The sequence below is a fragment of the Oreochromis aureus genome, linkage group 23 (assembly GCF_013358895.1).
Source record: "Oreochromis aureus strain Israel breed Guangdong linkage group 23, ZZ_aureus, whole genome shotgun sequence".
In the NCBI taxonomy this organism is placed as follows: domain Eukaryota; kingdom Metazoa; phylum Chordata; class Actinopteri; order Cichliformes; family Cichlidae; genus Oreochromis; species Oreochromis aureus.
Genome location: NC_052963.1, coordinates 3,374,202 through 3,397,174, shown reverse-complemented (window position 1 = coordinate 3,397,174; position 22,973 = coordinate 3,374,202). Strand labels below are relative to the sequence as shown.

The 22,973-nt window shown below is 39.6% G+C and overlaps 1 protein-coding gene and 1 long non-coding RNA gene across 3 annotated transcripts in view; one reads left to right on the top strand and one right to left on the bottom strand.

Moving 5' to 3' along the window:
* Positions 1-11,068, bottom strand: part of LOC116329919 (dystrophin-like) — a 57,514-nt gene extending 46,446 nt beyond the window's left edge. For both annotated transcript variants that reach the window (XM_031752055.2, XM_031752057.2), the window contains exon 1: positions 10,817-11,068. In XM_031752055.2, coding sequence (XP_031607915.1) covers positions 10,817-10,836 — 20 coding nt within the window. In that variant the 5' untranslated portion in view covers positions 10,837-11,068. The remainder of the gene's footprint in view (positions 1-10,816) is intronic.
* Positions 11,069-17,742: 6,674 nt separating this feature from the next.
* Positions 17,743-19,258, top strand: LOC120436491. The gene is made up of 4 exons (XR_005610492.1): positions 17,743-18,047; positions 18,735-18,800; positions 18,895-18,933; positions 19,158-19,258. It is a non-coding gene; the product is annotated as an uncharacterized LOC120436491 (long non-coding RNA).
* Positions 19,259-22,973: the final 3,715 nt, after the last annotated feature.

Genomic DNA, 22,973 nt, shown 5'->3' with positions numbered 1-22,973 from the left:
CTGCTCAATCATATTATTTCTGTTAAATCATAGTGTTTTTGCCAAATCATAGTATTTGTGCCAAAGCATACTATTTCCACAAAATAACAGTATTTCTGCTATGTTATATTATTACTGCTCATAGTATTTCTGCCAAATCTTGGTACTTGTTCCAAAGCACAGTATTTCTGCCAAATCACAATATGTGTATGTGTGTCTGTATCAATATTTCTCCCATGTTAAACCATTACTACTCCATAATAGTATTTCTGCTAAATCAAAGTACTTCTACTACATCTTAGTACTTCTGCTCAATCATATTATTTCTGTTAAATCATAGTGTTTTTGCCAAATCATAGTATTTGTGCCAAAGCATACTATTTCCACAAAATAACAGTATTTCTGCTATGTTATATTATTACTGCTCATAGTATTTCTGCCAAATCTTGGTACTTGTTCCAAAGCACAGTATTTCTGCCAAATCACAATATAACTGCAAAATAAAGGTTTTTGAGCCAAATCATAGTGTTTGTGCTAAATCCTAGTAATTCTGCTCAATCATAGAATTTCTGCTATGGTGAAGTGCTTTTTGCTAGATTATAGAATTTCTGCTAAGTCAAAGTATTTCATGTAAATCATACTATTTATACCAATTCCCAGTGTTTCTGCCAAATCATAAATCATAAATAATGTGGCGTGTTGGTGGAACAGCTAGTTCTCTCCCATCATGCCTTGGGACATGTGCTGCTGTTTAGATGTTCTTGTTTCATTGTTTATGGTTACGTTACTTATAACTGTTGTCTTGAATGTTGTGTTTATACTACGGTACAAAGTCACTGACAGTTATTGTTTTATAGGAAGAATGCAGTACCATAAGTGAGTTCTGTTATGCTGTTAATGACCCTTGAAGCACATTGTAGCACAAGCAAGTGTTTAATAAAGAGCATCCCCTAACAGCTTGGGGTGGAAATACAAGCTCAGTCTCTCCCTCTGAGCTTCTTTGTAAGATTCATCTGCATGCTGCCAATTTATCTTCAGACACTGCTGACAGTCATGGTGTGAGCAGTTTTTACTGTCGTCTTACTGTTGAGCCATAAATTACGTTTGTTTGAGGGTTGGAAATCTGTCCTCCTCTCAGTTTTCAAACTCTGAAAATGAAGCCGTTTCTGCTCTCATATCATATCTCCGTGACGGAGGTACAAAGAGCAATGAAAATCGCAGTCAAAGTTCACCAAAGTCGGCTGATTCACCCAGTACAAGCATTATGCTTCTATCCCACATAGTTTTTGAGTTACACGACATTTTGTAACTCCAAAAAAACGGCGTTTTTCGCCTCTCACCGCGATCTAATTCTGACTGGTCATCGATCTGTTTTTCAGACGCCCGCCCCCTGTCCAGGTGGCGCAATCGGTAATGACACGGGTCTGCAGCTCAAAGGTCGTGGGTTCAATCCCACCTTGGTCCACATGTTTTTTTTTTTCACTACAAATTTATACACTATCACAGACCTGTAATTTATATTGCTAATTTATTACAATTCTGCAAAGTTTTATGATTTTAGCAGCTTTTCTAATATGGACCTCAGATTCTTGTTAACGCTCCATGGCAGAAACAAGTACACAGCCTGATGAAGCAGACTGAGGCAGTACCTCTGATTGGTGAATTTGAGCAGAACCAGGTTGTTCTGCCTCTTTTCAGCAGAAATTCTGCTGATTCACCTCTTTTCAGCGCAACGTTCTGCTTCTTTGTCTCTTTTTTGCAGAAATTCTGCTGATTCACCTCTTTTCTGCAAAATTTTCAGCCTTTTCACCTCTTATCAGCACAATTCTCAGCAGCTTCTGCTAATTTCAGCAGAATTGTCAGTCTGTCCACCTCTTCTTTGAGAGAATGAGTTTGGTTCAGTGAGATGAGTAGGTGCCTTGACTGTCACTACCCGATCCGTACCGGAAACCCGATGTGGCCAACTTTATTAATCCCCCGGTTGGGTTCCACCTTGGTTTTCACACAGGTGAATAAATGTCGAACAGAAAACTGATTAAACAGAAGTGTGAGATGGTCGAGAATTTACGCAAGTGTTCTGTTCTATTTTAGATAGCAAGGAGCAGACGGCCGAGTTTATTAAACTCCACTGAGACAGCGGTGATGCAAATCAGAAGGCTAGACCGTCCAATTTCACAGCCGTTTACTTCCGGCCTACCCGACCTTCTGAGGACCCGGCCCACGTAGACCGTGAAGGCCTGGTCCTCAGGAGGATGCAGCCCATGAATTTGGACACAGCTTCCATCATCTGCAAATTATGCCGGGCGACAGTATTAGCAAAGAGACTAAGCACTTTTGGAATATGGGGAAAGCCAAAAACTGCGCTTCCTCCACTTCCCTACCATTGATTCATTAATGCTGAATTCCCTAACAACTGCTCTATTCCCATTTTGTTGCAGTATATTAATGACTAACCTCGTATTGTGAATGGATTATCTCAGTTGTTCTCCTGACTGAAGTTTGATCCATTTATAGCATCCTGCCATGCAATTGCATTTGTCCCTAACCACCAGAAACCCTCACGTTAACTTTTATCAAGTGGAAAAAAGTTAGCGGCCATCCTTCAACTTGACTGTGCTAATGTTATGCTAACGTAGCTGTTTTGCTAGTGATCACGCAGCACATCATTATATACCAGCTAGCCCAACTTCAGTAACCCTACAAACGCCACTGCTGTTTAGTTTTCTGTCTTCGTTTATGTTGGAAGTGATAGCAGAGCTGTACGTTTGATTTTTTTCAGAAATCTCTCAGTCAGAACATGCTATATCATATTTAGGTAACTAGCGAAACTAGCGAGCTAACTTCCGCTAACGTCTAACTCCGTTAAATGTAATAAATTCTATTTTCATGGATGCCTGGATTTGTTTCACCTGGTAAAGCAGCAACGCTGATCATTTTATTAAAGATGAAAGAATTTAGACAGTTTTTAACTCCCAGTGATGCCGCAGTGATCGTGTGACTTTGGGACCTGAACCGGACGGAGTTTAGGACCCAGATTACTCCGCAAGGCTCCTGACTACGGCAGCTGTAATGCTCCGACAATCCATCAAGCGGTGTGGCTTCCTAGCTTGCCAAAGTCGTACTAAAACATTTTTGAGCGCCGTGTACCACATAAAATTGGTTTGAGGTCAGTAAGCACAACCAGAATTCATACATAAGGCACACTGTCGATTTTTGAGAAAATTAAAGGATTTTAAGTGCGCCTTATAGTGTGTAAAATACGTTATACAGAAGAAAAGAATATATCGCGATATATATCGTTACCGCACATGCTTCAAATTATACCGTGATATGGATTTTAGGCCATATCGCCCAGCCCTACCTCCGGCCAACACCAGCTACGTTCTTTACAGTGGAGGAGCATGACCTGAGGTGCATATTAGCAGCAGTTTACCCCAGAAAAGCAGCAGGACCTGAATGTGTCACTATTAAGGTGCTGAAGTTCTGTGTAGACCAACTCACAGGCGCCTTTACAAAAATATTCATCCTGTTCTTAGCATTGTCCCATTCTGCTTGAAGTCCTCAAACATCCCTGAATGACATTCATCCAGTGGCTCTCACTCCAGTCACTATGAAGTGTTTTGAGAAACTGTTCAGAAGTCGCATCATTCAAGGTCTTCCACCCACAGGTGACTCCCACAATTTTCGGACACAACTGTGGCCTGTCTGGAATACAAGGACAACTGTGCCAGACTTCCCATATGGAAAAGATATATATAAATTTTATAAAGTTTGTATCTATCTTATGTGAAACTTGTATGAAAAGCATACAAGAGTGAAAACAGATATAAGATCCCTTGAAAAATTATAAATGAAACTTGTATGTTTTGGATACTTATTAAAACAATGAAAGTGGCCACTCTCATGAGTAAATCATATAAGCCTTATATGATTCACTATATGAAGTAGGCCACATCTGATGCAAGTGTTTTATAAGTTTTTTGTATTTCTTTTCCATATGGGTTATTTTCATTGACTTTAGCTCGACATTCAACACACAGTCATCTCTAACAGACTGGTAACAAAACTAATCAATCTTAGCCATATGGATTTAAGGACTTCCTCAGAGACTGCCCAGAGATTCAAAGTAAGGCCCCACCTCTCCCAACACTCACCCTCAACATTGGCTCCCCACAGGGATGTGTGCTGAGCCCCCTACTGTGCACTCTCTACACCCATGACTGAACCGCCACCTCAGCAATTCCTTTGTGAAGTTTGTGGATGACACAGCAGTGGTCGGGCTCATCACTGGAGAGATGAGTCTGCATACAAGAATGAGGTGGAAGGCCTGGCGTCATGATCCAGCAATAGCAACCTGGTCCTCAACACCCCAAAATTGAAGGAAATAACAGTGGACTTCAGGAGAAGCACACCTGATCCTCAGCCCATATACGTCAACAGGCATTATGTAGAGAGGGTCTCTGACTTCAAGTTACTGGGCCTGGATGATGATGTATTCTGTTAAACTAACACTACTGCACAGACCAAGAAGGCACAGCAACGGCTAAACTTTCTGGGGAGTCTGAAAAACTACACCCTTGCCAAGGAGCTTATGCTGTTCTTCTCTGCTCGGTTTAGTCCGTACTGGTTGCAATAATAAAAAATAGAAGGGACTGCTATCACAGCTAGAGATTGACGAGGTACAACATAAATGCTACGGCAAGGAGGAGTCAGGACGCCAGGTCAGGGGGGAGATATCATCACTCCCACCCGAGATTGGGTACACAGCCCCAAGTGCGATAGGGCAATACGGCAGCAGTGATCAGTGAGATGCTTGGCTACAAGTTGAACAGCCACAAGGGGCAGTACCCTCCATGGAGAAGGAGGCTAGAGGGCAAGATCAAAGTAGCACGGAGGGAGGTTAGCCAACTAACGGAGTTGCAGAAAGGTGCGACAAAGAAGGTGCATAAGAAATACAGCAAGCTGTCCATACCTGAGGCCTTGGAAACTGCCAAGCAAAGACTCACAGCCTTGGCCACCCGCTTGAGGAGGTACACCAGAGAGATAGAAGGCAGGAGAATAAACCAGCTGTTCTCCACAGAACCAGCAAAGGTGTACTCTCAGTGGCAAGGGAACAATAAGAGAACAGCACCACCAAGGCTGGAGACGGAGCAATACTGGAAGAGCATATGGGAGAAGGACGCAACCCATAACGGCAATGCTCAGCGGCTAGTGGATCTGAGGGCAGACCATAGCGACCTCCCTGAACAGGGTCCAGTAACCATCACAGTGGCAGATATCCAAGAAAGGGTCTCCAATATGAAGAGTTGGACAGCACCAGGGCCCGACATGATTCACGCCTACTGGCTGAAGAAGCTGACTGCACTCCATGAGCGTCTGGCAGCACAAATGAACCAGCTGCTAGTTAACGAGAGACACCCGGAATGGCTAACCGAAGGTCGGACGGTCCTGATCCCCAAGGACCCCAAGAAGGGACCGGTCCCATCCAACTACCGACCAATTACCTGCCTCAGTATTACATGTAAGCTCCTGTCAGGCATCATATCGGCTAAGATGAACAGGCACATGGGTCAATACATGAGTGGGGCACAGAAAGGGATTGGCAAGAATACCAGAGGTGCAAAACATCAGCTACTGGTAGACAGAACAGTCAGCCGAGACTGCAAGACAAGACTGACCAACCTGTGCACTGACTGGATTGATTACAAGAAGGCCTATGACTCAATGCCCCACAGCTGGATACTGGAATGCCTAGAATTGTACAAGATCAACAGGACCCTAAGAGCCTTCATCAGGAACTCAATGTGGATGTGGCGTACAACACTAGAGGCCAACTCCAAGCCCATAGCACAAGTCACCATCAAGTGCGGGATCTACCAAGGAGATGCTCTGTCCCCACTGCTGTTCTGCATAGGCCTGAACCCCCTCAGTGAGATCATTAACAAGACTGGCTACGGATACCGACTACGGAACGGAGCAGTTGTCAGCCACCTCCTGTACATGGATGACATCAAGCTGTATGCCAAGAGTGAACGAGACATCGATTCACTGATCCACACTACCAGGCTATACAGCAATGACATTGGAATGTCGTTCGGACTGGAGAAGTGTAGTCGGATGGTAACAAAGAGAGGGAAGGTAGTCAGAACTGAGGGGATTGAACTACCAGAAGGCAACATTGCAGACATAGAGGACAGTTACAAGTACCTGGGGATCCCACAGGCGAATGGGAACCATGAAGAGGCCGCTAGAAAGGCTGCAACCACCAAATACCTGCAGAGAGTCAGGCAAGTCCTGAGGATTCAGCTGAACGGTAAGAACAAGATCCGGGCCATCAACACCTACGCCCTGCCCGTGATCAGGTACCCTGCTGGGGTAATAGGCTGGCCAAAGGAGGAGCTAGAAGCCACTGACATCAAGACAAGAAAGCTCCTTACCATGCATGGAGGGTTTCACCCCAAGTCCAGCACCCTGAGGCTGTACGCTAAGCGGAAGGAAGGGGGCCGGGGACTGGTGAGTGTCAGCACCACAGTCCAGGATGAGACAACAAACATCCAAGAATACATTGGGAAGATGGCCCCAACTGACCGAGTGCTCAGTGAATACCTTAGGCAGCAGAAACCTAAGAAAGAGGAGGGAGACGAGGAGCCATCATGGAAGGACAGGCCCCTGCACGGTATGTACCACCGGCAGATAGAGGAGGTGGCTGATATCCAGAAATCCTACCTCAGGCTGCAAACTCATTAGGCAGGAAAACTGTGTCAAAGGGGGGAACTCAGTGGTGCAATTTAAGGGTATACATGCACTGCAAGCAAAGTTGGCGTTATTAGCAAAAAGCTATCAAGCCCTTCCTGCTCCTGTGTCTTTGACCCTATCCGATCTTTAAGTCTGACGTCAATATCCGTTTCCGGGTCCAAACTCCACTTCATTTCCCTAAGTCAAACGAACACTGTGGCATCACTGAGAGTTAAAAATCTAAATTCTAAATTCTTTCATGTTTAATAAAATGATCAGTGTGGCTGCTCTACCAGGTGTAACAATTAAGTTTAACATCCAGGCATCCATGAAAACAGGATTTATTAAACTTAACAGCGTTAGAAGTTAGCAGGAAGTTAGCTCACGAGTTTCCAGCTGAAGATGATATAGCATGTTCTGACTGAGAGCTACGGTTAGCATAATATAACCACATTAGCACAGTGAAGCTGGAGGATGAACGCTAACTTTTTTCCACTCGATGAAAGTTAACGTGAGGGTTCCCGATGGTTAGGGACAAATGCAATCGCATGGCAGGATGCTGTAAACGGACCAAACTTCAGTCAGGAGAACAACTGAGTTAATCCATCCACAATACGAGGTTAGTCATTAATATACTGCTGCATGGGCTGGGCTGTAGTTACATCGTAAGGGTTTAAAAACTGAGCTTTAAAATGAACAGCGGTAATAAAAACCGAGAGAGGCCGACAGTGATCACTGACTGTTTTTAGGGGCTTGCTCAGATTATATAGAACAAGATACAAAGCATTAAAACATGTTAAAAACACAACAGCCTTAATAAACGCAGAGTAGTTTGGACCTGGAAGAAGGGTCCATACGTCATCACTAAAAGACCAGATTGTGTTTTTAAGCCCATCTGTGCAGAGCAGCTGTAGTTTGCTATAGGAAAGCAGCTATGGGTATTAAAGAAGAAGGTAACATTCTGCACTTTTTTTTCTAATACTTAATTGAAGCATCTAAGAGGAGAGTAATTGAAGAACATGTAAAGACTGTGCTTCACCATTTTGCATGCACCCAATCTTCAGCATGTGCAAGTGGGCTGGCTTCAGTGCTGAACCAATCATCTAGACATCAGTCAATTTTTTTTCTAATCTGGTTATTAAGAATATATTTCAATGAATGTCTGACGCCAACTCTTTACATCACTGTTGACAAATGAAGAGAATGGATGCATTTGATCCAACTGTTTCCCAAAACTGGGTATTTCCAGGAAATGTCAAGTATTACCTCACTCTGCATCAGTTAATGTTGGAATGAAATCCAGTAATTCATCCACAATGACACAAGATGTGAGGTCATATTACACCACATACACATACATGTGCAAAGAAATAATGCTATGAATTGCAGTAAGCAGGCAGTTGAATAACTTATTGCAGCAATGACAAACATTTTCCATGATGTTTCTACAAAGACACTTCGCACTACAGTCAATTATAGCTTGTTTATGGCAATATCTTCCTCTGGCTATTGCTGAAAGTGGAAGCAAAAATATATATATTTTATATATGTATATTTGTTGCTACTGCTCATACAGTAGCCTTTAAAGTAAGTCCAAATGTGTGAAATCCATATTTAAAACTACTGAAAATAAGGGAAAGCTGTTTGCAAAAGAGAACCACAAAGTGCAGGGATAACCTGAAGAGGTTATCCCTGCACTTACAGAAACGTCTGTTGTTTTTCAAAAATGATAACTTGGTTTCATTCAAAAAAATAATAATAATTTTTTAAAAATCTCAAATCAAATTTCAGCCAGCATGGTGGCATGGTGGATAGCACTGTTGCCTCACAGCAAGAAGGTCCTAAGTTCAAGTCCGCCATCAGGTTCTTCCTCCCACAGTCCAAAGACATGCAGTTAGTGAGGTTAGTTTAAATGGCCCACCCGTGAGTGGTTGTCTGTCTCTCTAGATTGGCCAACTATCCAGGGTGTAACCTGCCTCTCACCCTAAGACAGCTGGGATAGGCATCCAGAGGAGGATGGATGGATTCAAAATTATGCAATCTATAAAAATGATACTGCTAGCGTTACATAGACTTCAAGTCGGATAAATGATGACGGCGAGCAGACAATAGCAAATGAAGTTTCTGTTTTGCCCCTTCTGTCTTTTAAGAGAACATCACAGTGCACACTGGTGCACATTTACACTGCCACTGCTAGTGGACTAAAACTGATGCTCTGAACTGCATTTACCTGATGCTATGAGGAATCCTGTATTGTTTATTAACTCATAGTTTAGGGTTATACTCGTTTGACTGTGACGTGTGACGTTTCAACTCATGACTAAACTGCTCAAGCATTCTCACAATACTGGACTTTTGAAACTTCCACTACACATAGAAAAACAATTATTCTATAGTTGGGTAAAAAACACTGGCTTGCTTTTGTCCTTTGCCTTTCTCTTTCCTCAAAAAGTAACATAACCATTAGTTCTATTACTGTTATGTTTCCCATCTGCATGCCCTTAATGATTCCACTGGAGTGAGTGTGTGTGATAATTAGAGTGCTTAAGGACATAGAATAAAGCACTATAGTAAAGTTAATGTGAGGGTTGAATGTAGTAAAAAAAATGCTCAAAGTGGAAAAAAAGGCTTTGAGGAAAAGTTCCTTTAATTATTGGAGCTTGTGTTAACCTATCACAGACAGACTGATCAATGCATGTTGTCTGATACTATACAACTTAGATATCTGATAATTTAGAAATGGGGTCATACGTACCTGTTGTTTGGTAGCATGCCACAATACAGTGACCTAAACAATCTGTGCTTCATTCATATCATGTCAAATGTCCAGCAAAGCAGATCTGACTTTGTTTCCAACACTCTTAGTACTGTTGCAGCACATGCTGAGACACAAGTGTCATTTTCTCCTAGACAGAAGAGGTTAGGACGAAATGGAAAAATATCTAGGCTTAAATACAAAGCCTGCACACAGTACACCCCAAAGCCAATTCAGTATGTGTGGCTTCTCATCCATAAACGGGACTAAGTCGATGAACACAAACACACAATAGGCACACACCTGCATTCACACTGTGGCCAAAAGTCTGCACCAGCATCCTCTGCTCTCATCTAAATGAAGTTGCATAGAGATCACTAAACTAATTAGAAGCTCTTGGTTGGCTGAATAGACAGCAGTGCAATGGATCGAAATCGCGGTAAAACTGCAGCACTCACTGTGCAAAAGAAAAAAAAACCCTGCACGGATCCAAACAGGAGCAGCCTCGCTGGCATAGGCGGTGACTACGTTTGTGCGTGTGAAGGAATGCACAGCGATCCATTAGCCTACCTACTGCTTTTCAGGGCTCTCTCTCTCTCTCGCTTACACACACATATAAATTAAAAAGAAAACCCAGTCTTGTGAAATTCAAACACATACGGATAAATAAAAACAGCCCACACCGATTCCAGCCTGGGGCTCTGAAGCATTCTGTGTGTTCCTTTTTATTCCAATATGGCAGCAAGTGCCCAGAGGAAGAGCAGCCTGCAAAGGAAGGACTTAGAATTAGGAAATGCACGATTCAGCCAGCAAGAAGGGACTGCCTGCACACCTGGGCTGGCTCCTCTGCAACGATCCCGAAAGACCAAAACCAGACACGAAGAACAACGGTTGGTTTGGTCTTTAAGACAACATAACTGAACCGATTTCCCATCTTTTGTTGAAAAATATCGATCGCTCTATATTGTGTATGCTCTGTCATCACAAGAGCATACACAGTGTTTTCTGCACGTCTAAATAATCCGACCATTATAGGGGGCACTCGTTTGAGGTGCGTTTTATATGCCGGGGGATAAGAGCACACAGTGAGGCAGCAGACCTATTTTCCCTTGTTCAAAACAAATCCTACATACAACCTCTATGCCATTTAAAAATTGCAGAGTCTATGTTTGCGCATTTTCGGCAGTAAGGATGAAATAGTGTGCAGTGTGGGGGATGTCTCTCCCTCGACCACACAGCCAGCGTTGTCTGTGTGAACAGGTTTACTGCATTACGACCAGCACGATTACCATCATAATCAGACTACTTATCACCAGCAGAGACAGCACCCCAGCCTTCAGCACTCACTTCCGAAGCTGTTCTCGCATCGCCGGCCTTTCAAAGCCTCTTCCGAGCGTGATAGAACGATCCGATTCCCAGGCAGAATAGAGGGGATGTGCCGGCCCCTTCCGCGGTCCGACCAAGCGTCCTTTGCAGCCGGAGGGAGACGTCCGAGATTACTGTGCGGAGCCTGTGTTTTCTCTTTGTAAGTGCTAGTTGTAGGCTGCAGAGGCTGACTGACCCACCGAGACACAAGGATCAACGTCCCAACATACAACATGCACGACTTCCGCCTACTATTTCAAAATAAACGCTTCAAGCCAGAAAGATCCTGACATACCTAAATATTATTGATAAAAAATCATGGGTGATCCTCCTACTTAGTTGCAGAATTTAGTTACACCTTCCATCCATCTAAAGCTGTGTCCTATAAAAATCACACGAGTACTACTTCAGATTATTTAGAGTATTTTTAGCCTTTATTCACATTTTCACTTGATTTGACCTGAATCTTTGTGGATTCCCTTATTAATTATATAACTGTCTATCCAGGAAGTTAACTAGCTCCTTGTAGAAGGCTTCATATTCCTGGTGTGTGCTCGTTTTGCTTGCTTACTATCATAAACAGCTTCAAAGATAGACAAAGCATCCAGGTCTGAAAACTAAAGCCAATGGAGAAGTGCCTTAAATGTGCATTCTTTCTAAAGGCTAGCAGGGGGTGACCTTTTGGTGACAAAACAACATCCTGCTGTTTTGAAATCTATGGGACAATGGCCCTCAGCTCCTTTGCTCTGTGACCTTAGCCGCTTTACTGATGGTATTATCAGACTTTATATCTAGTTTATATTGGATACAACATTAAGTTCATTTTGTTAATTTTGGGCGTTCTAGACATCAGAAAGAAGGATTTTCGACAAGGTGCTCATTGGCTAACAATCAATCACAAGTCATTAGCCAATGAGCATTTGGTTTTTCTTTTGGATACAATTTGAAAATACCAAGAGGAAGATGGTGAAAAGGCTCTGTTTGAAGCTTTAAAGCAGGGCGTCTTTGCATGATTCATAAGCTAACATAGAAAGTGGAATGCCCTGGAAAAAATGAAATGATTGTACAGCATTTTCTGTCATATATACTTAAAGTAAGGTGCCCAGAATATACAAACACAGGACATGCAAAAGTATCACCACAATAAGTGTAAGTAGAGGTCCTGACTGCAGAAACAAGTTATATAGGAGTTATGGTTCTGAGTTGGTATCCGTTAATACTATTGACAACATAGAGAGAAGGACCTTAGAAATTGTACCAAAGCCGAGGATTACGAAGATGCACAAGCATGAAATACTCCCAAAAACTTACAGTGGACGGCTTGATGGCAACAATGATCTGCATAGGTAGAATACTGAGCAGGCTAAAAGTTGGCTTAAACAAGGGAATAATACCAAAAAGAGGAAGAACCAACAAAAACCCAAGAAAACACATAAAGCACAGACAATTATTGTAGTGGACAGTTTTCAAGGTTTTTAACATTCAGCTGGTATAATTTGTATTCAGGTGCTATTTGATCAAAATCCTACCTTGTTTTGATGATTTGGTCTGTATCTGTGTCATTCACTCACCGTCAAACAAGCTCTGCAGTACATTTCCAGAAACAGTTCATTATAAATAACCTGTTTCATTTTCTGTTAGAATTAGTGTGTGCTGGGACACCAGTTTAGCTCAGTGGGTGAGCCATATGCCATATGGCTGGAGAGCAGTAGGCCCAGGTTCGAGGGCCTACCGGAGAGCAGCAGGCCCTTTGCTGCATGTCCTAACCTCTCTCTCTCCCAGCTTTCCTGTCTATATCCTCTATCTATTTAGGCTGAAAAAATAGTATTAAAAAAGTGTGTGCTTTGGGAGAGCTGTGTTTGTAAAGTGCTGTTCAGGATTAATGTATGTGCAGATATGTACACACCCTCCTCGCTATGTATGTGCTACAAAAATAAAATGAATGTTGAATTTAAAGTGAAGCTGTATGACACGGTCTGTTACTACCCACGGTTCTGAGATTTGTCAGTTTGGAAAATATTTTTTTAGATGATCTTGCCTAGAATTTGGTGAAATAAAGAATATTCCCACTATAGATTCTGGCTATGTATGGAACATATACATACAATGTAATCTAAACCTAAACAATAGAAGTAATAAAAAGTTAGTCATGTTCACAGCTGTGGATGTGATGGTAATGTGCAGGGTGAAGTCTGCAACTGGACCCTTCTAATGGATAAGTTTTAGTTCTGTAATTGTGTCCATCTGCATATGAATTTTGACACAGACTGTGTATAGACAGGTTTTCACCCACTGCAGATGTACCTGTGCAGTCTTCCACCTGCATGGTTCTCATTGTGGATGACACTTATATTGTTTGAATGCTAATTTGTTGACAAGTGGGCCTAAATAGGTAAGGGAGAAACAGCAGTGTTCGCCAGGAATGGGAGAATCATGAACCATGAAAAAGATACCAAAATATAGTATAACAAACACAGAAATTACCTGCAGTGGGCACTTTTCTGTGACTGGCTGATGGACCAACAACAGTAAAAGTAAAACTAAGGTGTCATTCAGTGGACATTTTCTGTTGTGAACGACTAACCAAATACCATAACTTGAAATAAAACAAGATGCATCTTGGGGTTGTTGGGTTGTTTTTTTTTTTAACAAAAAACAATTACTTTTTCAAAGTCTTTCAGCTTTTCATCACATTTGAACTCATTTGAACTCTTAGCCAGTGCAATATTGATGTGTAACAGACAACATGGGTGTGGAACTATCATCTTATTACATAAAAAGATGACATTTACTGGTGTAATCTTATATGAGAGTGAACAGCTTTCCCCCAAAGCCCTCAGCAAGTTTACAGACCCTGGCTATTCATTGCTAAATAATGGGAATATACACAGAAGTTACACAATTCTGACAAATATAACAGGATTGAACTGAAAATGCTGACACCTTTATTTTGAAAATAAACTTATTTCCATCTAGTCCTGTGTGCTTCCAGAAAACTTAGCCTGGGCTGCTTGAATAGGTGGAGCTCAGGCTCCCTGCCTCTTCCACCCTTCCCCCATCCCACTGTTTCTCAAAGCAAAGAAGCCTGGACTCCATTAGAAGTTTTTCACCTCAATGATGAGAGTCAGAAATGTGACCAATTAAACAAAGATAGCGGAGTGCATTATACAGCAGTTGTTTTGATTGCTCTTAATTTTGACAGCCCTAAAAAGATTCATATCAGTTTGTACATGCTCCAGATAGCTTTTCTTCACATTCTTTAATTCTCCCTTGCTTTTGCAACTTTGTACTTTTGTGTTACTCGCAGCAACAACTCCACCTCATTGTCAGTCCATTTAAAAAACTCGGTGCTTTTCCTCGACATTTTGCTGCGACCTTTAAACGAGCTGGAAAGTAAATAAACGGCAGACAGAAATGAGGCAGGCCGGATCTTCTTGAGTTTCACACATGCGCAGTACTGGAACATAAGCGTTTTCGGCCGTTTCAATGTTGATGCACAACTCTGTGAAAATGACTGAAAACGCTAGTGTGGACGCGGAGCGTTTTCAGACGAAAACGCCGTTTTCAAATCTATCCGGGCTCGTGTGGACGTAGCCTTAGTAAGGTTCTATGTCTCATACCATAGGGTACCTAGTCTTCCATATAACATTGTGAGATGACAGTTGTTATGAAGTAGTGCTAAATATATAAAAAGAAAATGAACTGAATCTTTAACAGTGATAATGCTGTTATTATGAATGTTAGGTCAGTTTGACAGAGAAGGTGAAATTTTGCAAGCAGGCTCATGATGGTGTTCACTACACCTCAGGGTATTTGTGCTTATTGTTCTCCATCAAGACTTTGAAGTAGAACTTTGCGTTGGCAATCTAACCTTGGGAATTGAATTTCTGATATACAATGTCTTGAATTTGGAGGAATAAGAAAAAAACATTCAAGAGAAACACTAAGCATACAATTGGTAGAAGTCATTACCTGATGTGTTCTTAATTCTACACCTGCAGCTTTTACAAAAAGTTTTTCCCATTGCTGTGGAGGAATTCTCACCCACTCTTCAGAATTGTTTTTATTCAGAAAAAATGGAGGGTTTTCAAGCATGAACAAACTGTTTAAGGTTATGTTTAAGGAATCTCAATCAGATGTAAGCCCATGTTTTGACTAGGTCACTTCAAAAGCTTAACTTTTTTGTTTCTTGAGCCATTCACCGGTGGACTTGGTGGTGTGTTTCAAATCCTTATCTTGCTGCATAATCCAAGCTTCAGGACACAAACTAATGGCAGGGCATTCTTCTTTAGGATTTTCTGGTACAGAGCAGATATAAGAGTTCCAATAATTATGGCCACCATGTTTGACTGTTGTTATGGTCTTTTTATATAATGCTGTGTAAGTTTTTCTGTCAGGTGTAAGGGCACAAATCTTCCAGTTCAACTTTTTTCTCATTAGTCCACAGAATATTTTCCCAAAGGTCTTGGTCATCATCAAGATGTTTTTTGCCAAATGTCAATAAGCCTTCGTGTTCTTTTCAGTCAACAGGGGTTTTACAATTGTCACTCTCTTAGAATGTTAGCTGACACATCAATTTTCTTATATTAATTAAAATCATAGACTTCCAGCTTAATGAACTTAGTGCCAGGTTTCATAATTACTCCTATGGCCTGATAAAATCAGAAACCACTCTACTGGCACTTACTTTTAATAGAAATTTGACTGACATGGCGACCCGTCGATTTTAACCTAAGAGAATCTGAACGTTTGAGTGTCGAGTCTCTAGTGTTGGGAGAATAAAAAGTGCCAGCAGGAGCTCCATGCCAGCTCCACCTCAACTCGCTTTGTCTGTTATCACTTGAGAGAGATCTTACATCAGTTCTTGACTATGAAGAAATTATTGACATGACTAAAAGCAGACCACACTGACGGAGGAGAAATGCAAATAAGGGCTTTTTGCCAAAAGTAATGTAAAAGTAAGATTTAAGGATTGTTTTGTCTGTTTTATTAGTTGCTATTCCCTTTGTCCATTGTTTTTGTGTTGTCTCTGTTGTTCTATGAGTTTTGTTAAGGTCAAGGGTCTGTTACCTGTGATTTTAAATTTTTTTTTTTTTAACTTGCTAGTTTTCTTTATGTAAATTTATGATTCTTGATTTTCTTTGTGTTTATATCCATGTGTTTGTCCCTTTCTGTTAGTTGTGTTCTGCTAGTTTTCTATGTTACATTTTCCCTAGTGTTCAGCCCTTTTATGTCAAGTCTCTGTCAGTGATGTTCTCCTTGTTTATTTCCTGTTTAACTTTTGTAGTCCTTGTCCCATGTGTTTAGTTTTACTGAACCCTCCTGTCTCATTTTTCCCTATGAGTTTCAGCTGTGTTCCCCAGGTGTTTCATCTCTGCCCCAGACACCCTTCTCTGTAATTCCAGTCTTCTTCTTGTTCTTTGTTTGATCATCTGTTTCCTATCCTTGTTTTTGATTTATGTTCCTGTTACTTTATTTATACCTGTTCGCTTCCATCATTAGCCTGTATCCCCAGCGTAAACTGTTTTCAGTTCCTGGCTTCTGGTGTTTCCCTTTTTACTTTGTTTCCCTTTTGGATTTAACTACCAGATTATTAATAATCTGTATTTCTTAACCATTAACTTTTTTTTTGCATCACTTCTGCTTTTATGAAGACCACCATGTGGTGTTGCTGTAATCACGAGTAATATAAATGCTCAACATGAGAAAAGTCAATGTCAGGGATTTGATTATACTGAACTTGCATGGCTTTCTTGTGTTGTTCATGCGATGTTTGCACAAGAGAACTCATTGGAAAAAAATATCCTTTTATTAAATATTACCCTAATTATTAAATATTATCCATTGAAAGGAGAAAAATCTAAAAAATAATAGATAAGACGGATAACTTAATGATGACAGTTATCATTATTAGTGTGAATGCTTGTAAAAGCATTCACAGTATTGTTGTTGTAATCTTTATTAGTGTGAATGCTTGTAAAAGCATTCACAGTATTGTTGTTGTAATCTTTATTATTACTAGAAAAATTTGCATTTCCTGCGAAAATGCTGTGTGGATGCCTTAACGCTGAAGTTGCCTGCTGAAAAAGCTGAAAAAGTTGAAAACTTGCCTAAAGTTATATGGCGGTGAAGAAACTGAAAATTCTGCTGAAAACAGGTGAAGAAGCAGAAAATGTTTGCTGAAAAGTGGTGAAAAGCCAAAAACTTCTACTGAAAGGGGTAAAGACAGAGAAATTTTTGTTGAAAAAAAACATTGGCCTAAGCAGGATTCGAACCTGGCCCTCCTGGTCCTAAGGCAGCAACTCATCTCACTGAGCCAAAGTCATTCTGACGAAGAAGAGGTGGAGAGACTGACAATTCTGCTTAAATGAGCAGAAGCTGCTGAGAATTGTGCTGATAAGAGGTGAAAAGGCTGAAAATTTTGCAGAAAAGAGGTGAATCAGCAGAATTTCAGCTGAAAAGAGGTAAAGAAGCAGAAAGTTGCGCTGAAAAGAGATGAATCAGCAGAATTTCTGCTCAAAAGAGTTTTTTCTGAAAACAGCTGAGATTTGTGCTGATAATAGGGGAAAAGGCTGAAAATTTTGCAGAAGAGGTGAATAAGCAGAATTTGGGCTGAAAAGGGGTGAAAATTCTGCTGAAAAGAGTTCAATCAGCAGAATTTCTGCTGAAAAGAGTTCTGCAGAACTCTTTTCAGAATTCTGCTGAAAAGAGGTTTTTGCTGAAAACAGCTGAAAAAGCTGGGATTTGTGCTGAAAAGTGGTGAAAAAACTGAAAATTGTGCTGAAAAGGGGTGAAAAAGCTTAAATTTGTGTTGAAAAGAGTTAAAAAAGTTTAACTGTTAACTGAAAGAAATGTTGCCATACACTCAAAAAAATGAATGAGGTGGATTGTCCAGTGTATATTATTTATTTTCATTTTACTTAAAATATATGTTTTTGTTAAGTTAACATATGTTTTTCTAATCAAGTCTACGTAATTGTGTCTATTATTCACTGTACATAATACTAATGTGTTACTTGATGGCATAACATTTAAGTTAAGTCAATTAGGATCGATATACTTTGTATATCCACAAGGTGGCAGTAATGCAAAAACAGTTGTAATGAAACCGCGAAGAACAACAAGGTTTCACGGCTTGGGCCTGCTCATGCGCAAGACTTCAAATTTAACTTAAAAACGTTGTTTTGGCGCCAAGCTGCTGTTTCTTTGAGAGGTAAGACCACTTTTTCTTTGACTATGTTGTGTAGTATCTACATGTCGAGCATGGTTATATTTTGCGTTTGTCTTATAAGACATGTTATATCGTTATGCGTGCGCTTGTTCTACATTAGTTTTACTGGGTCCTGGACATGCTTAACATGCTTATTTTGTGGACTGTGTAAGAAACATTTTTATTGTTTTTGGTTTTATTAAGGGATTAGCTACAGGGGTTCATGGGGTTATTTTTTCATTTGCTTTCTTGGGATTCCTTTACTGTAATCCAAGAGTCATAAATATCGAATAGGATAGCAAGGATAGCATAAAGTGACATTTAAAATCCAAAAGTCGAGGGCGAAAGCCACTGTGACACCATTGTTATGCTCTATCAGTAATCTGTATTATGTAAAATGGTCTGTAAATACAGCATGTTTCCTAGGAGTGATACAGATCAGCATAGTTATAAATTACAGTTTGTTAAATCACACACTTACTTTTTAAATAAAATTATTCACGACATATGAGTGGGCAGACAATGGAAGTCGACAGACCTGGTGATAATTGCTTCTATAGAAAGTTAGCACATGGCAGTGTCAATCTCTTGCTTTTCTTCTGAGTAGTATTTTATTTAGTTGTAATTCAATCAATAATTTGCTTCTTGAAATTAAGTAATGAATTTCTTGTTTTATTTTATAAATCTCAGATCCTGCCTTTACCTGCTCCCTCCTATACTGATGTGGTGTATGTGGTACTGCTGAGCTTGTATGTGGTATGTGAACTGTTATACTTTTAAAAACAAAACTGTTTTATAAGTTAATTTTTCTTTAGTGACCCATTCAATGCCCCTGTTATTTCTTCTCCAGATCTGAACCATTGTAAAGGTTGCAGTTCAAGGGCCTGAGGTATGAAATTCTTTTCAGATCAGCTGTGATCAATATTTTTGGAACTTGATATATAACAATAAAAGCTGTAATGGCTCCATTAGCATTTTGTGTAAATGTTTGTGTTAAAATTATAGCTTTAATGAGGTCTTTCTACATTAGTTTCAGTTATAAAGTATGTATATGTGTACATATAGTATGTATATTTACAGTACAGTATGTTGTGTTTGTTGACATGTTTTCAGGTGGAAGCAGAATTTGTGAGGATTACTACTGCTCCACTTGTTCCAAGGCTTTTTGCACAACTTGACCAATACACTGACCAGCTCATAAAAGTCTTCAAGAAAAAGGAGGCGCTGCAGTGAAGAAAATTAGACAAACTTTGGCTCCAGCCACAAAGGTGCGTTATTCTGTTGGTAGCAAAATATTATGGCTAATAAGATCACTTTCAAATTTAAACAGCTAGTGTATGGTAGCTGCACAGTGTACTTACATTTATATTAAGCAAGACAAAGTTTGGTACTCAAAACTTTGGAAAATTAAAATTACCTAAACATAAGTAAAATCTGATCCCTCAATTTTGGGTTAAACCATAAGTGAATGTTTTTATGTTAAAGATCAGTTTTTGAATGCAAAAACGATGATGTATTAGTTTGTCTATACCTACATTATGGACATATATAATGTGGTGGAAACCCTACCCAACAGGTTAACTATTCATGTCCATGTGATGATTAGTTGGTCTTGTGTACATGTCTAGCTGTGCAGTAAATATGTCATTCATTTTATGTATAATGTGAGTTTGTGTCATCCTAAAGTATATCTGTTTTCTCTTCCTGTATCTCTGCCACTCTCTACAGAAGGAAACTATTGAAAACGGGGGAGTGTGTCCTCAGGGCACTACCTTTTTACCTGAATGAAGACCCAAGCATCCTCTTCAAAGAATAATTGGTTGGTAATTTTAGTTTAGTTTTTATCTGTATTAAACCAAATTTTGAATAACTAATGTTGTTGCATGTTGTAGTGTTGTTGTTGTTGTAATTTGCATGGAACCTGTTTAAATGTTTTGGGGAATCTTCTTGTATACCCAAACTATTTATATTTATTGTTGAATCTGTAGTCTAAAATAGTAGCGCACTGGGGTGCATGTTCCTAATATTGTGTTTACTTCATTAAAGGGTAGCTTTGGCTCTTTTTTTTTTTTTTCCTTTTTAAATTTAACTGGACACCATTTTTCTTTGTTTTTGTGTCTAAGCTACAGCTACAGCTGTTCAGAGGGAGCTGGAACAAATTACCCTTGCTATCTTCACCATTGAAAAAGCTGATGTCAGCACTCCTCCAGCCGATGTGGGTATAACCATCTAGGGTGTCCTGCATGACCTGGAAAACATGGCCTCTGCATGTGCACTCTTAATGGGTGGGATATACTGTATGCACTGAATCTCAGTTAACCTCGAGACTGAAAGCTTTCTTTGAAGTACTTCAGAAGCTCTTCCTTCATCTGTATGTCAGCAGACTCTTGACCAAGGTACAGATACTCAAGAATAAACTGAACGAATAAGCCAATCCTTAATTTGGATGATGAATGTTCTGTCAGATGGACAGAAGTTTTTCAGAGGCTGAATGGGAATAAAACGGTAATTTGTTGAAAATGACAGATAAAGGAAAATTACATTTAAGAGAAATTTTGAAAAGTTTGTAAACTACTACAATTTGAGAGATTTTACTCTTGTGGGGGAGGGGGCTAGTAAGAGACAATCAAAAGTGTTGAGATTTAAAGGATTTAATTGAGAGATGATACTGCACCAGAAATGTTGAAGGGTGGTGTGTATATTAGCGTTCAAGGTATATTGTTATGAGGTGGAAATATGTTCATATTCTGTTTGTGTTACATTGTGTGCATTGTAAAGGTAATTGCAATACATACTAAGAATAAGGGTAAGTTAGGAATGCAGGATGAATGTATATTTTGCGGACTTTTAAAGACGAACAATTGTTTCCATGTTAAAATGTTTACAACCCAAGTTTTTGCCCAAACACTGGTAAAATAAACGTTGAGGGTGGCAAGTGTTAAATGGTTACTGTTGTGTTGTTGCAAAAAAAACTGAACGCTGACAAGCTGTTTTATTGTTAGACCATAATGCTGGCATGCTTTATTTAAGTTTTATTTGGGATGGTGATATAATTTTCTTTGATTGCTAATATCAGTGGACTATTTATTATTATTATTTATTATTATTATTATTATTATTATTACAACATTAATTTTTTTTAATTGTGGCTGTTGAGGTGGACACTTCACTTTGCATTGTTAAAGGAAAACACTTCATTGGCGTTGTGTTACTGGACTGACCCTAAGCAATCATTGCAAATACCAACTTTGCTATCCATTTTAGACACTAAAAGAAAAAGGACTCCACAGACCTTACTAGCATCACATATGCGTAACTCAAGTGTCATCTTATCAACATGTTATGTGGTCTTCAATGTTTTTTCTTCTATTTCTGGCAGATACAGACATTTAATTTAAAGTCTTGATGTTGCATCTGTCTACATACTGTTAGTTACTAACCCTAATGACCTGTTGTGTTTTATTTTGGACTGGGTTTACACAAATGCTCTCTGAATGTGTTGGCAATAAAAGAAATTTAAAAAAATAAGTTGGATGTACTTAATTCATTTGTGTGGAACCTGTTGACAAAATAGATTTATGTAAAACTAATTAGTAAAGCACAAGGTGGCTGAAAATATAATATTTGAATTAATCTAACTTAAATTTAACATTTTACTGCCACAAATAAGAAATGTGTTGAAGTAACTAATCTAAACTATCTAACCTGTAAATATATCATTTATGTTCATACAACATAATTTGATTTAGGTAGTCTTAAATATCTCTTGTTAATCTTAAGTAGTTTTTTAAAATTAGATGAACTAAAGATTTTTGCTTTAAACTAACACAATGCAATTTCGTGGAACCTGTTGACAAAATAATTTTAATTAAAGTCAACGTTTCATTTTTTTGAGTGTAAGCGGGATTTGAACCCGGGCCTCCCAGTCTGAGAACGGATGCTCATCTCACTGAGCTAAAACACAGGTCAACCCGGCAAGGAAAATCTGTGAGGCCACTGATAATATGGCAGAAATGGGCAAAAAATATTGCAAAAAAAATTCAATATCTCAAAAAGTATAGAGGTTATGAGCACCAAAAGTCATAGCCGGCATTAGCAGAAAGAGCAGAATTTTTTAAAGTTTGAATGGCGAAAATCGGATAAGAACTGAGGGAGTAGTTAAGTGCCAAAAAGTGTACGGAAGCAACTAGAATAATATAGTGGAACTAGAAAAAGTTTGCATTTCCTGCGAAAATGCTGTGTGGATGCCTTAACGCTGAAGCTGTCTGCTGAAAAGCTGAAAAAGATGAAAAGTTGCAAAAATTTGTATGGTGGTGAAAAAAAAATGTCACCCTGAGCAGGATTCGAACCCGGCCCTCCTGGTCTCAAGGTAGCCACTCATCTCACTCAGCCAAACTAATTCTCCCAATGAAGAGGTGGAGAGACTGACAATTTTGCTGAAATGAGCAGAAGCTGCTGAGAATTGTGCTGATAAGAGGTGAAAAGGCTGAAAATTTTGCAGAAAAGAGGTGAATCAGCAGAATTTCTGCAGAAAAGAGGCAAAGACGCATGAAACGTTACACTAAAAGAGGTGAATCAGCAGAATTTCTGCTGAAAAGAGGCAGAACAACCTGGTTCTGCTCAAATTCACCAATCAGAGGTACTGCTTCTGTCTGCTTCATCAGGCTGTGTACTTGTATGTATTTCTGCCATGGAGCGTTAACAAGAATCTGAGGTCCATATTTTATAGCACACATTAGCAGAAATAGCAGAATTTTTTTTAAAGTTTGAACATAGTATTTATAATATAACATAGTCTTTCTTCTAAATCATAATATTTGAACCAAATGATAGTATTTCTGCCAAATCACAGTATTTGTACCAAATCATAGCACTTGTGACAAATCATAGTTGTTAGCTGAATCTGTGCTAAAACATCGCATTTCTGCT